The 17,795-nt window shown below is 43.3% G+C and overlaps 1 protein-coding gene across 2 annotated transcripts in view; it reads left to right on the top strand.

Annotated features, from left to right (window-relative positions):
- Positions 1-210: 210 nt before the first annotated feature.
- LOC134438940 (cohesin subunit SA-1) overlaps positions 211-17,795 on the top strand; it is a 39,604-nt gene continuing 22,019 nt past the window's right edge. Inside the window, exons 1-15 of one of the 2 annotated variants that reach the window (XM_063188675.1) lie at positions 211-300; positions 1,321-1,397; positions 1,530-1,638; positions 1,860-2,081; positions 2,712-2,808; positions 3,751-3,827; positions 4,404-4,608; positions 11,197-11,348; positions 11,619-11,816; positions 12,804-12,902; positions 13,076-13,155; positions 13,375-13,482; positions 15,362-15,446; positions 16,047-16,161; positions 17,640-17,743. In XM_063188675.1, coding sequence (XP_063044745.1) covers positions 1,360-1,397; positions 1,530-1,638; positions 1,860-2,081; positions 2,712-2,808; positions 3,751-3,827; positions 4,404-4,608; positions 11,197-11,348; positions 11,619-11,816; positions 12,804-12,902; positions 13,076-13,155; positions 13,375-13,482; positions 15,362-15,446; positions 16,047-16,161; positions 17,640-17,743 — 1,689 coding nt within the window. In that variant the 5' untranslated portion in view covers positions 211-300; positions 1,321-1,359. The remainder of the gene's footprint in view (positions 301-1,320; positions 1,398-1,529; positions 1,639-1,859; positions 2,082-2,711; positions 2,809-3,750; positions 3,828-4,403; positions 4,609-11,196; positions 11,349-11,618; positions 11,817-12,803; positions 12,903-13,075; positions 13,156-13,374; positions 13,483-15,361; positions 15,447-16,046; positions 16,162-17,639; positions 17,744-17,795) is intronic. The other variant, XM_063188674.1, reaches the window with a different exon arrangement.

Here is a 17,795-nt window from a genome sequence, read left to right as displayed (position 1 = left end):
GAAGGAACTTCAAGGAAGCCTATATTTATATATGTACCTTCTCGCCTACACATAATAATTTGACCATGTACAATAGCCTATAGCCATGTTTTGCGATTTGGTTTTCAGTGTTGTTGAAGCAAAAATTGTAGAACGCAAAGTATAGCCAATCAAAAGTCGCTGTCAAGGTAAATAAAAGACAATAGCCAATCAGCATGTAACGCAAAATTTTCCCGCTCTTGTTCATCTCCTGAGGTAAACAGGAGGAGACTTGCGAAGCTGAGAGTTCGCTCAAGAGACTCAACTTCTGGTTAAATACAGGTAAGGGCTGATAAAATCTGTAAATATTATTGAATGAAAGTATATGGGCAAGGCTGTTTTAGACAAATAGTGTAGAACGTCGACCAACAAGTGGAGACGATTCAATTTCAGGCACTTCATGAGCAAGCTAAATATCAATGTGCATTGGTTTGATAGAGCTCTAAGTGAGATCGTACAAATCGTCCATTCATGTGCTCTGGGAAACGCCGACAAGTGAAGTTTAGCATGGATGTCAGCCATTGACATTTAATAGTAGTTCTAGTCGCTATCTGAAACTGACAGACGTCGAATGACCGAATATCAACCTACCTGGCGCCTCAAACAGCAGCTACCACAGGTAGCCTAGCTACAGTAGGCCTACAGCTAATCAATACCCAACTCCTGCTGTGGCGATTGAGTAAAATATGTTTTCTGTGTGGTAAGAGCGCTGATCAACTCAATCATTTGAGGTGAAGTGTGACTTACCTCAGGTGGCATCTCGCGCTTGTTTGCTAGGCCCTCCAGTCCTATCAAGACAAGTGGCGGCTAATGATCATCACATCTATTAACCAACAGGCTATCCACATTACCTTACGCAATAACTGCAATTTGACCACTAAGTTTAGGTGGTGGGCCAATGTGCAATGTTATTAATACTAAAGGCATTAACATTTTCCCATATTGGCAGGAAGACCTGCCAGCCAGTATGCATGTGATGATGATGTGCGTCGCCGTCGGTCTTGTCAACAGTTCAAACATTGCGCCACCCTCTGTTCCCAAGCGGAACTGCTAGGCGAAGCTAGTGTGTTTTAGCCTACAATGCTTCAGTGTAATCTAAGCTAATTAAAATTAATTTGACAGCACAATCTAAATCAAAATTAATCCAGAAAATCATAGTCTTAGATAATGTGTGTTCGTGATTATGGCATTGGAAGAATTCCTTTGTGAAAACACGTATTTTATACATAGTTTGTGGATAGTTTATTGTATATACAGTTTAAATATACTGTAGTTTGATGTAACACAACTCTTTCATTTCAGATTGTTTGCACAGTCAGCTGACAAATTCATCCTTTTACAATGGAAATAGAACAGATGCCAGAGTCCTTCTTGGAAAGGTGAGAATCTGGATGAAGCTGTTCATATCATGCATGACAAATGCCAGTGATGATTTAACAATGAACACACTGACATGGCATGACAGAAGACATTATTGTATCTCTGCTGTTTTTTTTTTCCTGGCCATGCAGTTCTGAGGAGGAGTCCTGTGAAGACCTGTCTGGGTCAGGGAGTGACTTTGAAGTATCAATCAATCACAAGAAGAGGATGAAACTGACAGCACCGGACAATGAAACACTGGTCTGTACACACACACACACACACACACACACACACACACACACACACACACACACACACACACACACACACACACACACACACACACACACACACACACACGTACAAACGCACACATTATTTTAAGGCATCATTCAGGATTCCCAGATGCCTGTTACTGCAAGGTGTTTGTGTTTGTGTTTCTTCATTTTCAATTCTCCACACCATCCGCAATTCCCCAGGCACGCAAGAGGCCCAGACGAAACATGTCAGAGCAGTCGAGCAGTCAGGGCTCCAGCATAACGCCCCCGGCGAGCACTCCCTCCCCTGTGCAGAAGGGGCCCAGCAGACGGCCCAAACGGCAGCAGCAGAAGAGGGGGGAGCAGCGAGAGGGGAGAGGAGCCCAGCACACCGCTGATGGGAGCCTGTATGAAGCAGTCAAGTCTGGCCGCAGCGCACTGGGGGTAAGGTAATCAGGGAAGGAGAGAGAGAGAGAGAGAGAGAGAGAGAGAGAGAGAGAGAGAGAGAGAGAGACAGAAGGCAGCAGTGCTCCGGGGATAAGAGAAGGAGGGAATAAGGTATAGAGAGCAAGTGAAGGAGGGAGAGAGAAAAACATGCTGGGAGGGGTAGAGACTGGGAGAGAAGACTAAGACATTTGGGGAAAGAGAAAGATGTTTGAAAAGGAGCCTTAGGATGGTGTTCAAAGCATTTGAGATCCAGATGCAGTTTGTTTATTTAATTTTATACTGATTGCGTGCTAGATTTCCCCATCTTTTCTCCCATCTGCTGTGGTGTGTGGAATGGGGGTAGGGTGGGCGGATAGGAGAGCTGTCTGGAACACAAGCACATGTAAGGTGAAAAGTGACAGACAAGGAAAGCCCATCATTTATCTGAAGGAAGGAGTCATGACAGGGAGATGGATGGATGAAAAACTGAACGGCGCAGACAAGGGGGAGGTGTTGCGGTGGGGTGGTGTGGGGCGGGGCTGCTGAAATGGAAGTCCCTGACCTCAGTTCACCTCCCCTCAGTGCTAACTTGCTAAGTGTGCCGTGTGTCTCTGCAACCGGCCCCTCTGATTGGCTGTCTTTTTGCAGACGGTGGTCTCTGAGTGGCTGGAGAGCTACAAGAAGGAGCAGGAGGCGGGGCTTCTGGAGCTCATCAACTTCCTGGTGCAATGCTCCGGGTGCAAAGGTGAGGGGGTCAGAGCAGCGCGGGGTGCGTGACCAAGTCACTGTTGTGCTCAGTCGGGGTGATAATTGAGGTCAGGGGTCAAGCGAATGGCTTTTAGATGCGACTCTGAAGACGTATTGATCGCTGCTGGCCACTGCTTATCTCTGGGATGCTTAGCAGGTGGAACCCCCAGCTTAAGTGAAATGACAAAGAGACGCAGGCAGCAACCCTTTTCTTTTTGTTGATATCGTGGTCTGTGTAAACAATAAAGTGGACACATATCTTTATTTTTAGGCCTACGTCTGTATAGCTTATACATTAGACATACCTTATAAATACTGTACATCTATTTTACAGATATTGACATGTGGTCAGTCATCAGCGATTGACAGAAATAAAGTTGAATTGTAATTGTCATCAGTGCATGACAACTGCATGACTGCATCACTGCATGAAAACAAATGTCTTTTCTGGAGCTACAGTGCCGCAACAAAATAATAAAGCTTTTCGGTGGTGTTTTGTGGCAAACTGTTTCTGTGTCATCATAATAACATAATTCACAATACACATGGTCTATTATTATGCATTTTGCACATTTGCACATTACCCGGGTATTTTGATAAACTAACATTTTTCTGCTCCATGCTTACCAAAATATTTTCGTTAACACCATCGGCAAATCTCCATAAATATGCTGCCGAGCGCTGTCATAAATACATTAACACTGCGTGCAGTAAGGAGAATGCCATTCAAGTCTCCGTTTTTCTCTGTTTACATACAAACGCTAACTGGAGGTTTTAAAAAATCTCCAATTTTGCCAGTTTTTTTGAAGCTTCATTTTCAGAGGAAAACCCTCAGTTTGTATGTAAACGAAAAGCACAAACGAAGGGAAAGGTCTTTGTTTATCAAAATACCCGGGTATGTATAAACGGCCCCTATTATGACTTCCATTTTGACCCATAGGCAGAGTGAGCAAGGAGATGCTGTTGGACATGGAGAAGAGTGATATTATCTGCCAGCTGACCCAGGAGTTCAATGAGGTGAGATGCTGGTTACATTCAGATGGTGTCAGAGCCAGTGTGTGTGTGTTGTAATCCGTCTCTTGCTGTCATATCTGCCTCTGTGGGTGGCTCAGTGTTTCTGCAGGGGTCCCAAGGGATCTCCACTGTGACCCATCCCCCACTCTCCCTCCTCTTAGTCCTCATGCCCTTTCCTCCTCAGCCTCTCTCTGTCCCACTTTGTATTTCTATGGTAAATGCAATAGTTAATGAGTAATACTTTTTAAATATTTATATTTATTTATATTTATATATAATAGTTTGTATAAAACACATTTTTGGGTGGGGTGTGTATACCATTTTGGGTGTTGGGTCTGCGAAATGCCACACGGATCATTAAGCTTGCCAAATGTGACTTCTTGTTTGTGTCTCCTTCGTGTACGGCCCAGCCCTACCACCCCCTACACACACACACACACACACACACACACACACACACACACACACACTTACACTTTTTTTTGTCTACGTCCTTTTGTCCTTCCCGTTTGCCCATCCTTTCTTCCTCTCCTCCTCTCCCCCTCTCCTCTCTCCTCCTGTTGTCTGTCTTGTCTGCAGGAGTCTTCGGGGTATCCTCTGTCCTTGGTGGGTCCCGAGTGGCGGCGCTTCCGCGAGAGCCTGTGTGAGTTTGTGTGTCAGCTGGTGCGCTGCTGCCAGCACAGCCTGCTGTACGACAGCTACCTCTTCAGCCACGTGGTGCAGCTGCTCATCGTGCTGGCCGACTCCCAGGTGCGCGCCTTCAGGCACACCAGCACCTTCATCGGTGAGTCACCTCCTCTCCTCTTGGCCAAATCACTCACACACTGTTTGCAGGGACAGTGCGTTGTCCTCTTGTCGTTTTGTCTTTATAATTTGGTCAGTATTCTAAGAAAAAAGAAGAAATCGCTTGAGTGTAGTCCACTTCCACCCTTATGAACCCTTGTTATCATGGCAATGAAGAAGTGCTTGTTACTTTTGAGTGGGAGTCCCTCTTTATACCTTCCATAGTGAAAGGAAAAGAGGTACCGGTAGGTTTTAAAGGGACACTCCACCCATTTGCATTAGGCTTTCCATTGCTAGACACTCAGTCTTACTTTTGAATGGTCATGCAACACTCTCTCAATTTCCCCTGAGACAGGAGAAATCCGTATTCACCTCTTAACACTTCCTCCTACAATGAAGTAATATCGCCATTTTGCATCATTGTAGGAGGAAGTGTAAGTGAGGTGGATTTCTGTTGAGACCACAAGCCTTTTTCCCACCCTTTCAACTCCACCCATACTAGGGCTGGGTTCAAAAGATCGAATCGCGATCCAATATCGATTCACGTTCGAAAAGTGTGATATCGATTCACAACTTTGTGGATCGATTTTTTTGCCAATGATTATAGGTGCTATTTTCTCAACCACATCCTGTAGCTTTCTTCCACATTCATGTAGACTACATGCACAAATACACACAGCCTGTTCAAGTAAATAGTGCCAGTGTTTTCCCACCTTTCTCTCTCATACCAAGTTTCCCACTTCTTTCTCTCATACCAAGGTATTTCATGTTTGTGTGGGTATCAAAGATTGAGATATTTAGGTTTTTATAGCCGGTCTTAGAATTTTGACAACCCAGCTATACAGAAGATCGATATTAAATCGAATTGAATCGGATCGTGGATCGAATTGGATCATAACCTTCTGGATTGGAATCGAATCGATCCAGGAAATGTGGATCGATTCCCATCCCTACGCCCATAGTGGGTTGGACCTAATGTGCTAACAGACCTATCACAGATCAGTGTGCCAGTGCTTTTAAAATCACTGGCATTGAGGCTCCAGTAAGTCACTAGGCCCATACAACTTCTGTTGCTGTCGACCAACATTGAAGAAGCACGTGAGCAAGCACTTTTTGTCACGATGTGGGTGTTATTAAATACAGCGCATTTACAGTCGGCCACAAATATGAACAAGACAATGAGCTCGCACCAGTTTGCTCTACTAACGCACCACATGTGAGGAGTGGGGGGACAGGCAGTAAGGAGGAGCTGAAGTGGGGACCTGTGCAAACTTGTGTAGGGGTGTGAGACAAGACTCATATACACACGTGAGTGAGTTGTTGACCAACCAGTTCATGGGCGCGTGACCTCGGAGGCAGTCTGCAGGCGAGCGTTGAAGGGGATAAGCAACTGCAGAGGTTGCAAGATCTGACTGCAGTCGCGATCGCACCTACTGGCAGAGCTGCCTGGGTGTGGCCTGTGGAACTTGAGCATTGCAATGCATTATGGGGATTGTGGTCACAAATCCACAAGCACTAAAAAGTATTTTTCTGCCTTTTCTCGGCCAAGAAGGCACCAAATTAGAAATGTATGCTACTATTCTACTACATACATGACCCACTGTCAATACATATTCATGTCTCCACCGGTGGAATGACCCTTTAAGATGAATTTATTTACCAGGTGCAAAATGTCACATGACAGAAAAAATTTCAAACAGACAACAGGGTTTCCCTCAGCACTTTATTGCTAAGGTGGCCACCTTGACAAGAAACACCTACCAGCTTCACTAAGTTGTGAATGTAATTCTAAAGTTGCTTAACCAAAAAATATATATAGGGATGCACCGATACCACTTTTTTGAAAACCGATACAAGTACGAGTACATTAATGTGTGTACTTGCCGATACCGAGTACCGATACCGATACCTTTTACCACCAAAATACAATGAAAATAAATGCATGGCCTTGTTTTTTTCCACCTGTGATATTTTTATTGTCCATTTCCATGCAGATTTAAATGTTAGTAAATGTATAAGGTGGCACTTTTTTCCATGCTGCTTTCAAGTCCACAGAACATGACACAATTTTGCATTGTTTTATGTAATAGTAATACTCATAGCTGGTATCGGCAAGTGCTTGACGAGTACGAGTACGAGTATAATGAGCAGTATCGGGAGCCGATACCGATACCAGTATCGGGTGCCGATACCAGTATCGGTATCGGTGCATTCCTAAATATCTACTTTTAACACCCCACCACCTTGATTAACAAAAATTCTGCGGGAAACACTGGACAATCTCAACCTTGGTAACCTTTGCAGCCAAGGGTGTAGTAAGCCTTGTGCTTAACTTGAGCAGACACTGGCAGCCGATGCAGCTTGTATAACGGAGGAGTAACATGCACCCTTTTGGGTTGAGTGTCTCCGCATTCTGGACCTCTTGCAAGGGCTCTATTGCACGCAAGCCAGCCAAGAGAAAGTTGTCGTAATCGAGTCGAGAGCCTAGACCAGAAGATGAGTGGCATATTGGGTAAGGTATGGTCTGGTATCGATTGTAAATTAGCCTGAGATTGTGCAGTGCCCTTCACATTGTACATGTGGTTAATACAGGAACAAAGGGCTTTGGTTACAAACTCTCTCTCTGTCCCCTGTGGCCAAACTACACTCCTTTCTCCAATGCTGGCCATGGATATATCCATTGCTGAGAGGAGAAGGGCATTTGGAAGTCAAACCCTTGTTGCCTGATGCGCCATGACCAGTAGTCTGAAACCAAGTCACATACACATTAATCTGTCTCTCTTTAAGGCGAGACACTGTAGGTGAATAGGGTATTTTTTTAAACTTGCAGATATCAATATGAAACTTTACCAGTTGATCACTCATTTAAATTGGAGAAAAAAATGTATTACAAGTTTTCTATATTTTGTGTTTAAATATGCTAATTAGGCTATTATCTAATTAAATATGCGCTAATTTGCATAATTTTTGATGCAACGGATCTGACCACCTGAAAATGCCAGCTTCAAAATTCCTTTTGTATTGTATTAATATAGTACATACAAAAATATGTTCAGAGGGAATTATGGCTATCTCCTTTTGTTATCCAGAAAAAGAGAAAATACTGCTAATAACCTTAAAAAATGCGATTTTGGCCTATTTTTATGCAAATAATGTCAAATAAATCAGGCCATGAATGACATATCAACAAATCCCTCTTAATAAACATTCACAACATTGCTTGGAATAAGACTGTAAAGTATGGAACAGATTGGTTGAGCGAAAGTGGAGATTCGTCGCACAGAGCGGGAGAAAAAACACATTTTGAGAAAACGGCCTTCAAAGATTTGTATGGGGGAAAAAAGTGGATTACATCATAATCAACAACTTAACACAGCATAATTCATTACAATAAATGTGTAGTCTACATGCCCATGCCAAGCACCATATGTCAGACCCTCTTCTAGCTCCTACAGGGGTTTCTTGACCTTTTAGGCTGTGTTGTTACTCAATGACGGATCATGATACTAAGGTGCAGAGGCCCATCATAATGAACGTAGACATGACTATTGAAACTTTACCAGTTGATTACTCATATTATTTATATAGTACTCATGTTGAAAATACTTTGGATGTAGCATTTAGTGCATTTTTAATATTTAACTGTTGTAGTTTAGCCATATCTTATTAAAAAACACTCTAATTTGGGTATACCAATGTGTTAGTATAGGCCGTAACAGACCTCTGAAACGGCCCTATTAAAAATCACACAAACTATGGAGTAGGTCCATGGATGTTATAGCATCAGAAGTTCATTTTAAGCTCTCTAAACATTTATTACTGACCATAAAATCCCCTAAAGAACACACGAAAGGGCCTTGAATGATTAGGCTGAAATTGATTATAGGCCTATCTAGGCCTATTTGACAGAACAACTATTGTTACAACGTACCGTCCAGTATAGGCCTACTCATTTGTGACTGCAGTTATACTGTATAAAGTATGTTTCTTTTTTATATCTATTATGGTTTAAGTAGGCCTATAATTATCATTGATTTACCCATTGTCATTGTGACACAGCACTCCACAGCACAAGTGATCACTGCACACAACGAAATTGCATTCATGCCTCACCCGTGCAAAGGGGCAGCCATGAATGGCGCCCCAAGGGAGCAGTGCGGTGGGACAGTATCATGCTCATGGTAGCTCATGGAGGAGGATGGGGGAGAGCACTGGTTAATTACTCCCCCCACCAACCTGGCGGGTCGTGAGTCGATCCGGCAACCTTTGGGCTACAAGTCTGACACCCTAACCGCTTACCCAATGACATGACAAGGTTGGCTTAGGCTTATGGACAAACCGAATGCTTGCTGCTAGGCTGCCTTTAGAAATAGGAACATTTTAATATACTTGTAACTTGTTATGTACTCTCTATGACTTGTAATGGTCTTTATTTGCTAGATGCCAGTGTTTTGCAACAGCCTACATGATAAAACGAAATTGGGATACTGTACTTCTGTCTCATGGAAAAGCCTGTGCACATCACCGGGCCAGTAAATAGCCAAGGTCTATTTTTATTTTTTTGTTTTGTTTGTTTGTTTGTTTTGTACAACCTCACATGGTAACATTGAGGGTATGAAGTCAGAGATATCATTGCATGTTCTCAGATGAAGTGCACACCAGATATAGGCCTATTAGGCCTATAATGCGCTTTTTTAGGGCGAAGGAACTGGAGAGACCCCTGACAGGCAATCCTGTCCTCCAATTCTGCTGCTTTTAGAATTGTGTCTATGATTATTTTTTTTTGCCACTGAATTGAAAACAGATCTTTTTTTTTATGCCATGTTGTTACTCTTATGAATGTTTTTTTGCATTCATGAAATTGTAGGCTATTGTCAAATTATTTATTTTAGCCTAATCTAATATTATCTTTTGTTATGTTTACTACTAGTGGTGTAACATAGCCTACTTAGGCCTACCTGTCATAATAATGTGTAGGTCTACATCCTACCTAATACTGTAGGCTACATATTATTATTACTAGGCCTACATTATTATCATCAAGTCTGTAATCATTCATCTTTCTGTAACCTAGGATACCTGTAGCCTAACTCTTTTGTCATGTCGCTGGTATATTTTCAAATGAAGGGAAGGGATCCCCAAAACCTTGCTGATCTTATTCAGCGCAGCATAACTCATGCCCAAATCGTGTGCCAAAAGCGCTGTGCGCACTTTTACATCGAAGGCGACATCTCCACAGGTCTGCAGTCGTGTGGACGCATGTCGCCTGTAACCACCCTTTGCTTTACAACTGTTGCACTCAGAAGCAGACTACTGCAAAAGCCCTGGTTGTTTGGATGACTGTTTATTGACAGATCCGATTCGGCATAGTTAGGACACAGATGATCATTATCATCTCATTTAGATGAGAGACGGACCTGCTGGGTCTCGCACTCCTCACAGTTTGCAAACAACTTACGACCGCACGTGCTGTTCCCTGGATGATTATGTGCCAATTCGGCCGGCTGATATATTATCACGGACCTTGCTAAACACAATTGTGTCTTTCTTTTTGTAAACTGTTTCGTACAGCAAAGATATTTTGAAGTTCCCGCAGCAAGCTAAGACAGAAATGTCAAAAAGATAACACGTGAGGCACTGGGCGAATCACGTTAGCAGGGAAGCACCGCCAGCCAATGAATCTACTTTAGTCATCTAAACCCCCCTTCAGAGAGTCAGGATTGGTTGCTGAAAAGAAAGGAAATGCCCATATTTGGATAACACAGCCTTCTGACCGAAACTCAGTGCTTTAAAACCATACCAGACATGACAAATGTCGTGCAAAAAGACAAGACGCGGAACGCGGCCAAAGGCAGAATTCTTGGTAAATTTAGGCGAAAATGGATGCCGCGGTTGAACAAAATGTGCTGAAACAGACACTTAAATGTGTAATTTTAACGTTTTCTCTATGGTAATATGAAAGATAACAAGTTAAAGATGCAAATTAGCCCAAAATCTCACATTTGACCAGGGCATGAAAAAATCGATATTTCACCTGCCGTGTCTCGCCTTAAAAAAAAAGAAGAATGCATCCCAAAGTCTAGGTTTGAATCAATTAATAAGGTGTGTTAACATTTAGTTTGTGTTTACTCTGGTTTTATCAACATACAGTATGAGCAACCAGTGGTCATAATCACTCAGCCACACACAACCAAAGCCATATATTGAAGAGGTATGGGAAGGGCAAATGATATCGGAAGTCTTCCAATAATCAATATCGCCTTCCTTGCTTTGACTTATCAATGTCATTGGTAAGGATGATTGGTGTGATGTTCAAGATTCAAGAGTTTATTGTCATTGTCAAAAAGACAACGAAATTGTGTTTGGGGTACAATACTTAGTAGCTGCAGGTTTTCAAGTTAAGTGCAATAAGAGGTTAAAGTGACACCAGTGCTTGACCCCCCCGCCCCCCTACATGTTGGGTGTAATCAGACCACAAACCTATGTTTCAGCCCTTTGGTGTAGACATGACTGCATACTTGACTCTGTGTGTGTGTGTGTGTGTGTGTGTGTGTGTGTGTGTGTGTGTGTGTGTGTGTGTGTGTTGTAGCCGTGAAGCTGATGAGTGCGGTGATTGAGGTGGCGGTGACGTTGTCGTCTCAGATCGAGGTAACCAAGCGCCGACTCGGCCTGGAGAAGAACAAGGATGCCAAAAACAGAGCCAGCCAGAAAGTAGAAGAGCTGGAGCTCTCTTACAATGAGGTCTCTTTTACACACACACACACACACACACACACACACACACACACACACACACACACACACACACACACACACACACACACACACACACACACACACACACCCTTGCATGCAAGACCACACACACACAAACACATGCAGGATCACTCACACACACATATACACAAGAATTCACAAACAACAGACACTTTTTTCCCTCTCTCTATTACAAGCACATTATTAAAAATCAAAATTGGCTGCCTTCAATGTCTTTTTTTCGTGTCTTCACAGCTGTTGGAGCAGCAGAGTGAGGTGGGCTCCATGGTGAATGCCATCATGAAGGGCGTGTTTGTCCACCGCTACCGGGACCTGGTGCCTGAGATACGGGCCGTGTGCATCGAGGAGCTGGGCCGATGGCTGGTGTCCAACCCCGCCACCTACTTCAACGACAGCTACCTCAAATACCTGGGCTGGATGCTGTATGATAAGGTTTAAGCACCATCCTTCCTCTTCCACACGCTCTCCCTGCCTCACTTTGTCTCTTTCATTCTCTCTCTCTGTCTCTGTCACTATCACTCTCTTTCTTAGACACGCACATGCTCAAACACAGACACACATGGAACTAAATGAGTGACTACATCTGAATCACCAAGCTCACCAGAAACACTGGCTTCAAGTTTGATCTACTCTCAGTTTGCTGTGTTATACCGGTAGTTCATCTACAGTTCAAATGAAGTGCATGTTATTTTACAGACATAGGACACTGCTGTCACAACTGTCCTGAGGAAAGGTGTTTTTTTTCCACAGCACAATTGTTATTCTCAGCGTTTATTTACAATGCATGCATTTTGTGCATGCCCCTTTCCTCTACTTCTCTCACATGGCTTTACGACCTTGTGAATTGATTAATGACTGGAGATTATAATGCATTATCTCCATTGTAAACCGAGTTCTCTGCCAATAACCACTGGTGTTTTAACGATAGGGCCCAAGGTGTCTGAGGTGTCATTGCTCCTCTTGCTGGTGTGTATTTCAAAGCAGAGGTTGCCATTGATCCACCTCAACTTCCTGAGTTGCCTTGGGATTATTGTAGACACTGGCTTTAAGTAAATAGATGTATTGATCTATAGGAATCTCGTTACCAAAGTCATGTGCACTAATCACCATTATCTGCAAATACACGTACACACACCTAACTCAGGTGTTCATGTAGGAAAATGGACGGGGAAAAACAGGAAAATGTTTTTTAATGATTTAACACCTCATTCAGTCGATGTTCATGATATGCCTTATGCGCAACAGAACACACTATACAGAGACCCTAAGCTCCCACTAATATATGCCCCAGCCCAGACCCATTGCTCTTACAGTAGCTTATCTTGTTACCCAAAAAACAAGCCAAAAACACAAAAAAGTCAATAAATCTGTTTTTGTGGCTGTATTTTAACAGCTTCCTTCTTTCCGTTTGTCCCGCAGCAACCCCTGGTGCGTCTGCGCTCTGTGAAGGCCCTGCAGGAGCTGTATAAGGAGGAGGCTTTCATCAGCCGCCTGGAGCTCTTCAGCGGCAGGTTCAAGGTAACCTGGCTCCACCTCTACCACCGCCCCCAAGCCCAATGCTAGCTCACTATCACCATACTGGGTCGGCAATGAACGCACAAGTGTCTCTCTCGCTTTCCTTTTCCCTCTCTCTCTCTCTCTCTCTCTCTCTCTCTCTCTCGCTATGGATGTGTGTGTGTGCCTGCCTGCAGGAAAGGATGCTGAATATGGCGTTGGACAAAGACCCAGAGGTTGCAGTGGAGGCGGTCAAGTTACTGGTTCTCATTAATCAGTAAGTGTGTGTGTGTGTGTGTGTGTGTGTGTGTGTGTGTGTGTGTGTGTGTGTAGTTGCGTCTGTGTGCTTGGGGCATGCAGAAGGTGAAGTGAACACATTTTTGTAAGGTCATTTAAATGCCAAAACTACACTACTTTAAGGGTTTCCCAATTTTTCTCCCTCCCACTGCATGCTGTGTGTGTGCGTGTGCGTGTGCTCGTGCGTGTGTGTCCATAGGAACACTGAAAGCGTTCTGGCAGATGAGGAGCAGGCCAAGGTCTACTCCATGGTGTTTGCCGCTCACAGGGGCCGCGCCTCTGCAGCCGGCAGCTTCCTCTACCAAATGTAAGCTCTGCTCACTTTTCCTGGCTAAAACAATCTCACATCTTTGTTTGCCACTATTCGAGTATCCCGTGTCTGACGATATTTAAAAAACAACGGTAAACAAGGTGGCGCCAGGCCATGCAGAGGTCATCTTACTTGGTCATATTCATCGTATGAGCCCCATCTGCTACATCTACTTAGTAGACTCCTGAGTCCCCCACGCTAGGATCCCAAGTTGAGAACAAGTGACACCCTGATGTTTTATTTGATGTTGGATTGAGGATCCCAATGTGCGATGAATCAGCACTATGAGCCATGGTGCCCTCACAGCCCCAGGCAGAGTAGAGAATGGGCATCTTAATTAGTGCTGCCCAACTGCCCTCAAACTTTTTTTGAGCAGATGGTTGATATATTGTAATGCAATTAAATTGATTTTCTATTGTTTGCCTGGGCTGGTGTGAGTTTGAGTGTGGTTGTATGCAGGGCTCTAAACTAACTTTTTCCACCACCAGCCAATTTGGCTAGTAGACATTTTTTCTTACCAGCCAAACAGAAGTTCAACTAGCCATTTTTTAATTTTGCCAAAATAGGCTATGCGTTAGGCTAGTTGTGTTTTTTTTTTTTATTATTATTATTATCATTATTATTATGGTTATTTTAATCAAAGTTCCACAACACATAAACACTACTGTATAGGCCTACATACTAGGTCTATAATAAGCATATTATATATACTTTTTTAACTTCTGCTTTATTTTTACCTTATGTTTTACCTCTGAAAACAATGAATCACCAGCCACACACACAACAGACCTTTAAACCAAACACACAGCCACCACAAAACCTCACACTCCAAGGAGGGAGAAGAGATGAGAGGAAAAGAAGAGGAGGAGAGGAGAGGTCAACACACACACACACACACACACACACACACACACACACACACACACACACACACACACACACACACACACACACACACACACACACACACGTTGTGCAATAATGGATATGATGTCGTGTGTGCCTATTGTGTGTTTATGTGGCCTACAGTATGATGCTATAGGCACCATTATTTCCTCCAGGAGCTCTTCTCTACCATGCGCAACAAAATTACAAGAAGCCTACGCTATGTTTAACTAAAAGCAAATAATATCACGGAAATGTTCGCTTCCTTCGTTACTTCCATAGCGTACGTAGCGCACGTAGCCTACTCGCACGGGCATAAGGTCTGCCCTTCTTTCCGATGGCGTGGGCTTTCCAACTTAGTTGCGCCATGACTTAAAACATTTCAGAAGACAACTGACAGCTACGCTCACACTACTGACAGCCCGTTCTCCTCCTCTGCCCTTGTCGCTATTTCGTTCCACAACACTCCTGTTATTGAAACTCTTCGGTCAGGTCCTCGCAGCTTAAAAAGTCAGCCTGTTAGAGCAAGGTGTGTCGGTGTCGGCGAATGCTAATAGTAACAGTAGGTATAATAGTGACGTTAAAACTGGTGGAGCGAAAGTGACAGGAGCAGGGGAGAGTTGCCTGTCAAAATAGTGTGAGCGCACAGGAGCTCTGAAATGCTTTCTGTCCTGGCGCGCGCAACAGCAGCACGGAGTGGCTGCTGCTTCGGAACTCTCACGGTGGGGTGGGGTCATGACGGGAGTGTTTATGGGTAATGTAGGAAATCTCGCCGTATCGTTGTCATACAAGCAGCCGTTATACCGTTCACAATTTACTGTAGGCTACTCCGGCGCTACTAGCCAAATGGGCGGGTAGGTATTTTTTTCCACCGGCCAAAATTAATTTTCACCCGTGTTTGGCGGGTTGGCGTGTGTTAATTTAGAGCCCTGGTTGTATGTGTATGTGCAAGTGCTTACAAATATTATTTTCTTTGTCTGTGTGTGTTTAGATTGTGCAAAGAGGTGGATGGGCTCGTGGAGGAACGCAACGGAGCGTTTTTCAGCTTCCTGATAAACTTCCTGATAAACAGCCAGGTAACATGCCCCCCCTCAATTGCCACTCACCCACCTTTATGGCTCTTGAGCCTGGAGAGGATCTTGCTATTTGTATTTGATTCCAATCCATTAGTTCACTCATACTCATAGAATTGTTACAGTGCACACAGGACACAACAGCACTGTGCCACCTGGCAAATAAAAATAGGAAATAAACATGAGCAGAAGGCTCATGTTAAATTCCCCTTGATGACCAGGGGCCAGAGTCAGTCAATAAGTCCCAGACAGGATTCCCAGGAGATGTGGGGTGTTGAGCTATTGCCGTTATTGGATAATCAGATTGGAATATGGAATTATAGATGAATATCTATAATAGTAGGATATAGTAGGATAGTAGGATATATAGTAGTAGGATATATATATGATAGTAGGAACATGACATTCATTTGCTTTGCGATTCAATGACTTTCCGTTATTTTATTTCAGGTTGACTCTGTTATGTCTCGTATCCATTTGCGTTTGAATTCCCTCCTCCTTTTTCTTTTCCAACGTTCTTTTCTCATCCTTTCTCTAACTCTGCCCCATCACCCATGGTCTTCCACTCCTGGGTCCTTCTCTCTGTTGTGTTGTGTGCTGCAGTATAATGGTCGAGGGGAATACTTGGTGGACAGCCTGTGGGATGTGGCGGGGGTGGAGCTGAGAGACTGGGAGACCATGACATCTCTGCTGCTGAGGGACACGGAGGATGAGGAAGGTAAGACGGCAGCAGCAGCAGAAAGTGAGAGAGCAGTCCAAAGCATTACCACAGGACTGCATTCTGGACAGCACTACCACTGGACTGGACCGCAGTGTGGAACAAACTGGACTGCTGGCTCTGTTGCAACATTGCATGACTATAAACCACCAACGTATTGCAAATAAAACATGATTGCAAAACCAATGATTGAGAAGAAACAGAAAAAAAGTAATTCGGTCTAGAGAAGCACACATAGTAATTCGTCATCTTACCTTATTTGGTCAAGTTATTTTGGACTGAATTCTCAGTAACTTTACGGATCGCTAATAAGGTAGCAATTTAGTTATTCCACCGTAATTTTAGTGTAATATAGGGTGACCAGATTTTTGTAGTCTGAAACCGGGACACTTTGCGTTTGACTTAGAAAGTACTATTTGGCGGGCGGGTCTGGGGGCCCTCCCCCAGAAACATTTGAGGAATGACAAATCGCAACTGACCCCTTCAGACTTTCTAGAGCTGGCTGCTATTAATTGTGGCAGGTAAACATGTAATCTTTTCCATATTCCATTTACCCTGATAGACATTTAGCGCAATATAGCGGGTGGCCAAAACCGGGACATATTTGTGTAGGTAATTAGGCAGAAACAATACAAGGATGTTTGTGTGGTCGTTTCTATGCAATAAGATAGGAAGAGGAAATATTGCACTTTACGGCCCTGATGTAGGCTAATTGCAATGAAGCTACTTCGGCTGTTGCCATTTAGTTAGTGGTATACCTACCACCTAACTGCTACTGTACGATGACACAGTAGCTGATTCCATTACTATTAACTAGAAACTACAGCGTAATTGCACTGGAAACTATGGTTATTTTTGCTATTATTATTGAGAAATTATGGCGTAATTGCACTGTATGGTTATTTTGCTGTTGTTACTAAAAACAAACAGTTATTACCATAATATTACACTAAAATTACTGTGGAATAACTATGAAATTACCATCTTATTAGCGATCCTTAAAGGGACACTGTGTGAGATTTTTAGTTGTTTATTTCCAGAATTCATGCTGCCCATTCACTAACGTTACCTTTTTCATGAATACTTACCACCAGCATCAAATTCTAAGTATTCATTATGACTGGAAAAATTGCACTTTTCATACATGAAAAGGGGGATCTTCTCCATTGTCCGCCATTTTGAATTTCCAAAAATAGCCATTTTTAGCTGCAAAAATGACTGTACTTGGACCATACTAGAAAATATTTGTTTATTACTTAGTAAACTTTCATGTAAATATCAAATTTGGCAATAGACAGCCCAGTTTCAATGAGCAGCATAGTTGCAGTACCTTTTTTGACCATTTCCTGCACAGTGTCCCTTTAAAGTAAAGTGTTACCTCCAGAATAATAACAATGCGTAAACAATTCTGATATGATAGTGTAGTGTAGCACCGTAAATCAATACTGTGTGTGTGTGTGTGTGTGTGTGTGATGCAGGTGAGCGGGATAAATACGAGACTGCTCTGATAGACCTTATGATGGCGGCTGTCAGGCAGGCAGCAGAGGCTACCCCGCCGGAGAGAAGGACACAGGGGAAAAAGGTGAGTGACGGAAAGAAATACGCAGGCTGGAGGAGAGAGAGAGAGAGAGAGA

The sequence above is a fragment of the Engraulis encrasicolus genome, chromosome 22, assembly GCF_034702125.1.
Source record: "Engraulis encrasicolus isolate BLACKSEA-1 chromosome 22, IST_EnEncr_1.0, whole genome shotgun sequence".
NCBI classification, from domain to species: Eukaryota; Metazoa; Chordata; class Actinopteri; order Clupeiformes; family Engraulidae; genus Engraulis; species Engraulis encrasicolus.
Note: the sequence above shows the minus strand (reverse complement) of the source record. Positions and strands in the feature narration are given on the sequence as shown.